At 38.0% G+C, this 10,937-nt stretch overlaps 1 protein-coding gene across 1 annotated transcript; it reads left to right on the plus strand.

The window, feature by feature from the left end:
* The first annotated feature begins 9,355 nt into the window (after nucleotides 1–9,355).
* LOC132424015 (serine/arginine-rich splicing factor 6-like) lies at nucleotides 9,356–10,641 on the plus strand. The gene is given in 3 exon segments (XM_060009842.1): nucleotides 9,356–9,562; nucleotides 9,565–10,274; nucleotides 10,497–10,641. Coding segments are annotated over 3 exon segments (1,062 nt in total).
* Nucleotides 10,642–10,937: the final 296 nt, after the last annotated feature.

A 10,937-nucleotide genomic window follows, 5' to 3' on the forward strand; every position in this document is an offset into this window, starting at 1 on the left:
AGAAGTATTGTGATGATTGGAACAAGACAGCAGATTCTATGTGCAGGGAAAAACAAAATATTTGAACGGTATATAGGACTTCTAAATAAGGACAACAAAATGAATTAAACCAACCATTGAAAAATGGCAGACTTCACCTGTGAAATATAGATGATTGATTTCAATACATTCTCTAACAGTCTCCTTAAAAATTCTAGCTTTTAAATAATTCACTTAACACAATGAGTTTTTGTTACTTTCTTCTTTTGTATTCAAAGACATCATGAAAATCATTAATGTCTATAACCGGAGTTAAGCTCAAATTTACTGTTTCTTGCAAAAAAAATGAATGATTATGATTTGCCATGATGCATAAACAGAGTAGTTGTTTTTTCATATCATTCTCTCTCTCTATCTACTAATCTGACAAATGACAGTGATTTAAATTATGGATAGAACAGTAAGTAATGAAATATGCATAGCACAAACATTTTGCTTTACAGTGTCTGGCCAATGAGAACACTTTTAAACAATGTGCAAAACAATATTTTATAGTATTTACGATGTTCGCTATACAGTTGTGCACTTGTTGGAGTGCACTATTCTGTGGCAGAAAAATAAATTTTGACTTGATAAGAGACATAAATAAGAATTAGTTTAGAATGTGAGAGAGACAGACAGAGAGAGAGAGAGAGAAGGAGAGACACTATGAGGCAGAAAGCAATGGGCAGCACCTAATGATTCTGAAGAACTATGACACCCATCAGACCAAACCACTCTCAGTTGAAAGAGATAGTTCTGGTAGATTGAAATTTGGTAGGCATACTTTATCATCACTTCTGATTATTTTCTTCACTAAATGTTCATCAGTAAGTTTAGAAAATACTGTTTAAATTGTGGAAACAGTTTGGTTAGTGCAGGCTTAGCTCCTAACATGGCTATTGATGGTAGCCTTTATTTCAGGGCAGTAGGAGTAGTATTGCTTCTCATTTCTTCATTAACTTGGAAGACGGGAAACCACACATATATTTTTATGTTTGCAGTTGACACCTAGCTTTATCTTTGTATGTGGAAAATGGGCAGAAATGGAGAAACAGGATAAATGATGATTCAGAAGTAGGGAAAGAGGAAATTGGAGACAAGAATCATCTGAAAAACAGTATGATGAAAGAATCGAGAATTCACTTTGATAAAAGTAATGATCCTTTCCTAGATTATAACTAACTGCCTTACGCAATCTGATATTTAAATCAATTAATAAATAAAACACAACTGGTGACTTGATCTTTCAGCAAAATACAGCACATGAGTTAGATTTTTCTGGAAAAATCAGATAAAAATCATCTGCTCTTTCCTCAGCGAGGTGCTGGGGTTCCATGGCCACGGCACCTACCAATCACTTCTCAGTAATATGTAACTTGTGCAAGGCTCTTAGAGATAGTTTAGCATTTTTCACTACAGAAGTGTCTGAATATCACATTTTAAAATCTTATCTATATGTGGTATGAGTTGAATTGTGTCCCCCAAAAGGATATGTTCAAGTTCTAAGCCCTGATGCCTGTAAATGTGACCTTATTTGGAAATAGAGTCTTTAAGGATGTAATCAAGTTAAGATGAGGTCATGCTGGAGTAGGATGGACCCTAAATTCAATATAGCTGGTGTCCTTATAAGAAGAGGAGAAGAAACAGACAGAAAGGAGAACACCATGTGATGACAGAGACAGAGATTGGAGTTGCATCTACAAACCAAGGAATGCCAAAGTTTACCAGCAACCACCATAAGGTAGAAAAAGGCAAGGAAGAATCCTCCCCTGGAGCCTTCAGAAAAAGCATGGCCCTGCTACCACCTTGATTTCATACATCTAGCCTCCAGAAGTGGGAGAGAATAAATTTCTGTTGTTCTGAGCCACCGTATTTGTGATATTTTGTCACCGCAACCTTAAGAATCCATTACAACATGTCATCAATAAAAGATCAAAAAAAGTTGTTTTCTGCCCAATGGATGTAAGTGAATATTTACACTTTATATACTTATACATTTGTAGGTGATTTGTGGGGGATATCATAGTAAGTCACAGAAACAGAAATTCCTTTTTGAAAAGTGCCGATAAAGGAGCGGTAATAGACTGGATAGCGATACTGACCCCCGTGCATGTGAGCACATCCATCCCTCACCACCATGGCTGTCATCTTGCTAAAACTGGGCTCTGCCAAGGGTCTCTGTATGGTTCAAAAGCCTTTGCTGACTTCCGCTTGCTTACCGAAGGGAAACTCTATATATTCTACAGCATGGCACACACGCCCTTTCCCAGACTGACTTAGTTCTAATATTCTAGTCTCATACTGTGCTGTGCCCAAGTGGCATCTATGTGCCAGCTGCACTGCATTACATCATTCTTCAATACAGCTTGTACTTACTTGCCTTTGAATCTTAATTTGTGCTGTTTCATCTGTTCTCTAGCAACTAAAACTCTGTCCCAGTTATTCAAAGGTAAACTCAAATGCAGTTTTTCTTCATGAAGGCTTCCCCAATCCTCTTCACTGTAATTTTTTCTATCAGTCACTATTCCTGCCATACTTTGAAACTCCATTAGCGCATTTAATAAAATGTTCTTAATTTATAATTATTTTATGCATGTTCTTACCCTAATTTTATCAGATAAGTTGGTATTTATGATATTACTTTACAAACCCCTAAATTAAAATACACTGGCTATCTGAAAACAGTTAAATATGAAATGTTACTTGTTCTACAAAAAGCTTGAGAATTTGGAATACTCCTTGCTGTTTGAGAAGGTTTGATCAGTGATTAATGAACAAGTGAGTGAATGAATGATTGAATGAGGAATTGATGTAAAACTAAACGTGGTGGTAGTTTACAATATTACCTAAAAGTAAGGAATTGGATATCTATTTTAAGTTTTGGTAATATTAGTCAGAAACATTATAATAAAAGTCATGATATTAAGGTTTGCGAACATCTTTAAAGTATATGAATTTTCAATTTGAGTCTTTGATGTCAAGCAAATATTAATTAAAAAAATAATAATGTGGATTCTTTGCTTTGGACTAAATCTTGGATTATGTGTTCACATGACATTTCCTATTTAATAAATTAGCAAATAATTACAAATCAACATAAATAAAAATTGTGTAAAGTGCATAAATTAAGCAGACTTAAGTGTTTTACATCAGAAGAGAGAATTATTTCATGGAAACATAATCCTGTTTTAAGTACCATGAAGATAATACTTTTTAGAGCTTCCCTGGTGGCTCAGTGGTTGGGGGTCCGCCTGCCGATGCGGGGGACGCGGGTTCATGCCCCGGTCCGGGAGGGTCCCACATGCTGCGGGGCGGCTGTGCCCGTGGGCCATGGCCGCTGAGCCTGCGCGGCCGGAGCCTGTTGCTCCGCGACGGGAGAGGCCACGGTAGTGAGAGGCCCACGTACTGCAAAAAAAAAAAAAAAAAAAAAAAAAAAAGATAATACTTTTTAGATGTCTGGGAAATCTAAATACAAATAACACAATCAGTGTGAGTTTATTTATAAAATTGAATTAAAGTTTGTAAGTTTAAAATATTACCCTAGCCACATAACTCTTGATGCTTTACGAGATAGCTTTTATGAGTTTTTTATAAAAAATATTAATAAAATAAATGTGTTACCTGATGATTTTCAAAGAAGAGTCTAGTGTTTGGAGACAGAAAATGTTAAATTTAACACTTGCAGAAACTGGAAGACAGAAGTTCCCTTTACAGAGTCTCTTCATTCTATTAGAATAAACTCTTCTTTGAATCCAGCCGTAAAAGAGCATAATAGTAATAATAGCAACTAACATTTAAGTAGTGTTTAATACATGCCAGGCCCTATTTTCAGTTGTTTGCTTACATCAATTTATGTAATCCTTATAATTACCCTATGAGACATGCACTATTATTATCCATATTTTACAAAATGAGAAATGGCTCCTTAGTGTATTTACTCACCAATGTCACATACCTAGTATGTGGAGGAAACAGAATTCTAGTCTGTGTCTAGAGTATGTCACTTTACCATCCTTCTCCAGAGCCCTCTCAGTTTTAGAAGAGAACCTCTCTAATCTTTCTTCTTAATAGGAATTCAAAGTTGTGGCCACATATATGTTTCAATCCTTCAGTAGCATAAAACATACCATAAAGAACAATTTACAAAAGGTTGTGTAATGAACACTCCCTGGGATGTCTTTTTCTTCATGCACATGTGTGTTTCACTTATCTAGAGTGAAGGATAACATCAGAAATAGAAAAGTTGTGTTATTATCCAGTCATAGTAGAGAGCTAAAGTTCCTACAGATTTAAAGTACTGTGTGGATTTCAGTTCATAAAAGTAAGATACATATGCTCACACACACATTTGTCACTGTTAATTTTAGTTACTTCTGATTCTCTTAAAACCATGAATGTATTATCCCTAAAATGCTCATCTTTAATATTCCCTAAATGCACTAATGTGGCAACATATTATAATGGAACTAATTAGAAATAGGTTCAAACCTAAATTTACCATTAATTATGAGACCATTGGCAGTTTGCATTTCTTAATTGAGGTTCCCTTATTTGTAAAATAGAGATTGTGTGTCTATTTTGAAGTATCAATATTATGGAAAAAATAAATTAAATACATAATACATTTCCTGAAACAATTTGGAGCTCTTCAGAATTCTGTTTTTTGTTTCTTTCTTTCTCATTCGTGTGACAATGAAAATTTGCTTTATTCATAAAAAACTGTTAGGAGATTTCTTTTTAGAAACATCAGCTAGGTAGGTGAAACATGTATATCTGTGCTTTAGAAATATTCAAATCATCATTCATCTATTTATTTTAGTACAAATGCAGTAATCTCAGAGTACCCTTGGGTTGACATATGTTTTTCTTATGTAACAGGTTGGCGAAGCAAATCTATTCTTCCACCACTCAGAAAACTTGATGGGATATCATTCCTCCACACATTCTGGAAAGTTCCAAATACTCTGACAGTGTATTAGAAAGCAAACATGTCAATATTTTTTTTTCTAAAATGTATTGTTGATATGAACCCTCTTTAGGAATTCCTGTTTATTACATTGCTCTGATTTTACTAACATAGTAAGTTAGTGGCATATTTCTAATCCCAGTCATCTTAGTCCTGTCTGGATTCTTCACCCATGGAGACAAATGGCCCTTTTATTTTATAGAGTGGGTATAAGGCAATGTATATATGAACAAGCTATAGTTTTTCTGTTAAGGCCCATATTGAAGTCATATACGAAGTCCATATGGTGAGCTGGGTTTTTGTTTTGTTTTATTTCTGTCCCTAATGAGATTGGTATCAGAAAGTCACCATTTTATCCTTAGAAGGGAAGTTGCCTTTGTAGTAAGGGTAGCTTTTCTCAAAAAAAAAGAAGTGGGCCAAAGTGGTGTCATCTTAGGGCTCCTTCTGTTAAACATATGACTTTCAAGGGTGGAGACCTCTACTCTCTGGGAAATGAGATTCAATCATACCCCTTCTGTTCCAAGAGTTTGCAGAAAAATTTTACCCACCCCTGATGCAGTGGAAACAGAGAGAGAGAGAGAGAGAGAGAGAGAGAGAGAGAAAGTGAAAGAGATTCAATGGACACCAGACCTGGTTCTGGCAGCATTCCAGAATGGCAGCTTGACTTTGGGTGATAACTGTTTATGGGTCCCAAATAAACACTAGTATGCACTCCAAGCAAGAGGACACCTTTGGCCAAACGTTCACTGAGGTAAGGAGCTCATCCTTATTCAATACAGATGGTAGCAATGTTCATACAGCACCTGAAGGGAGAATTAAGAGCAGTGAGTGAAAAGTAGAAGAAACATTCAGCCTAATACAGGAAGCAGCACTTTCCAACAATGGCTGCTGTCCAGCAATGGAATGCATGCTCCATGAAGTTGTGAGCTCCCTATCACAAAAATAATTCTAACAAAGCCCAGGTAACTATCTGTCATAAATACATGTGTTTGGATTTCAGAATTCATTTGCAGCAAGTATTTATTCAGTGCCTAATATGGGCTAACCCTTGTTCTAAATGCTAGGGTTAGTCATGAACAAAGCAAAATACTGTCATCATGAATGTTACATTCTAGAGAGAGAATAAGGAAACCAATGAACAGAAATACACACACAGGGCTTCCCTGGTGGCACAGTGGTTGGGAATCCGCCTGCCAATGCAGGAGACACGGGTTCAAGCCCTGGTCCGGGAAGATCCTACATGCCACGGAGCGGCTGAGCCCATGAACCACAACTACTGAGCCTGCGTGCTACAACTGCTGAAGCCTGTGTGCTTAGAGCCCGTGCTCCACAACAAGAGAAGCCACTGCAATGAGAGGCCCGCGCACCGCAACGAAGAGTGGTTTCTATTCGCCACAGCTAGAGAAAGCCCGTGCACAGCAGCAAAGACCCAACACAGCCAAAAATAAATAAATAAAAATTTTAAAAGGAAACAATAAGGTATTAAAAAATTAAAAAAAAAAGAAATACACACACATAATTTAATTTAGGGATAAGTGCTAGGAGGAAAAATAAAGCCTGACAAAGGAGTTAGAAAGGATGATCAGGGAAGATCAATTTTTCTGGCAACTTGTGCAGTAACTAGAGGTAGATCAGAACTCCTTCTAAGCCATGATAAGAAATACGAATTTTATATTAATAGAAATTTAAAACACATGGTGGGAAGGCAAACTCCATGATTTTAACTTCTCTTTGAACTCTGATTGCACAACTCTCCAGTTTTCCATTCTCAAACTTTGCCTCCCTTAAAATGAAGTGACAAATGGTCAAGTTATTTTGCATAATTTAAAATGGGAAAACTAGAAAAATTAAAAATGGTTCAAATGTTTTAATACAATTTTATGTCATGGAGTGAATTTGTTATTTAATTTCACCTTTATAGCTCTCACTGATGTTTTCATTTTTTTAAATTTGAAAGATGTAAAAAAAGGAGAGAGAGGTTAGTGTAATAAACTCCATGTTCGCATTACCCAGCTTAAACAACTATCAAACTGCGCCAACCTTATTTCATCTGTAATCAAACCCACTTTAGCTCCACCTCAGGTAATGTTGAAACAATTCCCAGACATCATATCATTCCATCCTTAAAAATTTCAGAATGTAAAAACTTTTTGAAACATAATATCATTAACATTCCTAAAAATATTAACAATCATGTCTTAAGGTAATCAAATACTTAGTGTTCAAATTTCACCAGATGTCTCATAAATGTTTTATTAGAATTGATTTATTTGAATTAGTATTTAACACGGTTTTCTCATTGCAGTTTTTTGGTATGTCACAGTCTCTTTTAGTTTATTAGTTTTCTTTTCTCTTTTTTTTTAATTTCAATTTATTTGTTGACAAATTTGTGTCCTTTTTCCTGTTATTCCCCACACTCTAGAGTTTGATCATTCCATGGTATCATCTAACATGTTTCTCTATTTCCTGTATTTTCTATAAACTGGGAGTTACGTCTAGAAGTTTGATCAGGTTGGGGCCAAGTTTTACAGGCACTCAGTCACAGTTAAGACTCTCCCCTGTAGCCTTGGGCTCACCTGAACCTCTCCTCACCTCCTCAACCTTCAGCTTTGCATAAGATGCAATCCCAGACTGAGAATAAACTGGTAAAATTCACAGAGCAGCTAAGAATCGTTCTTCATTCAGCTGGGTCTGCAGAAAAGCCTAGTAATTGCGTTTCATTAGTGTGTCAAGATGTTCCTCATTATCCCAACAAATATTCATTTGGAAAATGTTATTTGTACAATGTTAGAAATTAAGATATTAAATAAATACACTGTTGAAAAGATGCTATCATTGGCCTTTTAATCTCTATTATTGAAAAATCATAGATGATTTTTGTTGATGCCTTTGGAAAGTCATTTTATTCTTTTAAGTCTTTTTTCTTTTTCTGTAACCCTCCATACAGTTCTTCTGAGTGTCAATTTTCCTTGAAATCTTACCTCCAACTCAGTTTCTTTACCGTCAGATTGACATATGGACTGTATTCTCCTTCAGGAAGGGAATATTTTAAAATTTTCTTTTGCTTATTACTGAGAAAACCCAGGGGGCAGATAGATGAATATTGGGACGCACTATTAACCTTCCTTTTTTCTCTTTTCCTCAGTGGTTTTCCATAGCAACAGCTGACTAATGACAGCACAGATCAGCCCTCAGTCTCAGACACACACACAAGTCAGAGGTGGTGTTATTATTTTGCATTTTTTTCCTAAGACAGTGATACGGATGAAAGCACCTAAATTCGACCTTTTCTCTCTCTTCTCATGGTTGTTCATTTCTACCTTATTTCAAAATTGCTCTTCCCTGATCTTCTGTTTGAAAATAAACACTCTTACTAGTTGATCTACATCCTTTGATGTCAACTATTTCTAATCTGGAATGTTCAAGTCAGTAGTTTTCCTTAATTTGTGGCTAATTATAGTTCTTCTTTTAACTCAGTTTAAAATTTGGTTTCTTCATACCTTCCGACCTTCCCCCTCTGTGACTTTCTATTTCTCTGCAATTCAACAAAGTGTTCAGATGAAAGGGAAAAAATGATGCTTGAAGTCCACTTGATTTGTTTCCATATTCTTGGGGCTATTTTAACTTTAAGAAATTGGTGTGTTTATTATTTCACTCCTTAATATATTGCCTTTGTTTCCAATCACCAAACAAAAACAAACAAAAACAGAACTTGGACTACTACTTTTTTTTTTTCAAAACAAAGCTGGATACTGGGGATTTTCAGCTTATCCAACCAAATATACACACATGGTTTTTGATCTCTCTTTTATATCTTTTCACATAAAACCTAAGCTTTTCTTTGCTCCTTTACTTAAAAACCGCTAAAAATATTTATTACGTACCTATTCTGTGTCAGATACTATGTTATGTGTTAAGAATACAGTGAGTAAGAAATAAGTGTTTTCCTTAATATGGTTGAACTCTACGAAAAGTTAACAAGTGAACAGGTAATTCCTTTCCGTCAAACATTCATTCCCTTCTCTTTTGCAGTGAACACAATTTGTGCCAACTGTAACTTGCAGAAAAACTAAAATGTCTCCAAAGGAACACGTGCAGTTTCTTGATTATTCATTTATGTCCAATTTACTCTCAGATGCACTTACAGGTTTTAAATTGACCGACAGTGTGCGGTGCTGAGAGCCACAAGGCAACAAAGAAAGTGAAAAGTCAAAAATACACAAAGCTGATCGTGCGGCTGGACCCGGCCACCGCTGCGGTGGGAGGTGCGTGTCCGGGTTCTCGCCGTCCCCGCCCCTGCCCCGCGGCTTCTGCCTCTGCGGTCTGCCATTCGACAGCCGACCCTCGGGCCCCTCGCCCGCCATGGAGATGCCACGTGTCCACATAGGACACCCGAGCTACAACGTCCGGGAGAAGGATATCCAGCGCTTTTTCAGTGGCTATGGCCGCCTTCTCGAAATAGACCTTAAAAAGGGGTATGTTTTTGCGGAGTTCGAAGACCGTGGCGACGCCGGCGATGCCGTGTATGGGCTGAATGGCAGGGAGCTCTGCGGTGAGCACGTGATTGTGGAGCACGTGATCGTGGAGCACGTGATTGTGGAGCATGCTGGGGGCCGCGCCGCGAGCATGGAGGCTACAGCTACGGAAGCCGCAGTAGTGGAGGCGGATACGGCAGTCGGAGAACCTCTGGCAGAAGTGAATCTGGACCACCTGTACGCGCAGAATTCAGGCTTATTGTAGAACACTTTTCTAGTCTTTGCAGTTGGCGAGATTTAAAGGATTTCATGAGACGAGCAGGTAAAGTAACCTATGCGGATGATCACGAAGAACGCACAAATGAAGGCGTCAGTGAGTTTCGCTCCTACTCGGACATGAAGCGTGCTTTGGATAAGCTGGACGGTACGGAAATCAATGGGAGAAATATTAGACTAAAGAAGATAAACCACGAACACCACAGGCGGTCTTATTCTGGAAGCAGATCAAGGTCACGGACTAGAAGAAGGTCACGAAGTATAAGTCGTAGGAGCAGCCGCAGTAGATCTCGAAGTATCTCAAAAAGTTGCTCCCGGTCCAGGTCTCGGAGCAAAGGTCGATCACGTTCTCGTTCAAAAGGCAGGAAATCTAGATCAAAAAGCAAATCTAAACCTAAGTCTGATCGAGGCTCCCGTTTGCGCTTTCGGAGCAGATCGAAGGATGAATATGAGAAGTTTCGAAGCAGGTCTCGTTCTCCATCTCTTTCCCCCAAAGAAAATGGGGAAGGTGATATAAAGTCAAAACCTAGATCAGGGCTTCCCTGGTGGCGCAGTGGTTGAGAGTCCGCCTGCCGATGCAGGGGACACGGGTTCATGCCCCAGTCCGGGAAGATCCCACATGCCACGGAGCGGCTGGGCCCGTGAGCCATGGCCGCTGAGCCTGCGCGTCCGGAGCCTGTGCTCTGCAACGGGAGAGGCCACAACAGTGAGAGGCCCGCGTACTGCAAAAAAAAAAAAAAAAAAAAAACTAGATCAAGGAGCCAGTCTCATTCCAATTCACCCCTACTTGCACCACCCCCAAAGGCCCGTTCTGTGTCCCCTCCACCAAAAAGAGCTTCAAGATCCCGTTCTAGATCTCATTCAAAGTCAAGGTCACGATCCAGATTGAGCTCCAGAAATTAACCCACAACTCTGCATTCTTTGCACACTATTACAGAACACTTTCCTACTTGCTTAGGCAGTTACTCTTCCACGTTTGTACTGGGCCTCTTCTGCAAGAAGAATCTCCCGAAAAAAGGGGCATACAAAAATTGGATTTGTAGCCAAATTTGATGAAAAAGGTGAGGTCAAATATCCTCTCCCTCTGTAGAATTAAGATAACTTTGATTTTATAGCTTTTGAGCTAAAATAACTTTTGTAAAGATTAAGCTAATTTAGTTTTTTTTTTTTTTTTTTTAAGTATTTCAGCAGGATCTGCT

This window comes from Delphinus delphis, chromosome 4 (genome assembly GCF_949987515.2).
Source record: "Delphinus delphis chromosome 4, mDelDel1.2, whole genome shotgun sequence".
In the NCBI taxonomy this organism is placed as follows: domain Eukaryota; kingdom Metazoa; phylum Chordata; class Mammalia; order Artiodactyla; family Delphinidae; genus Delphinus; species Delphinus delphis.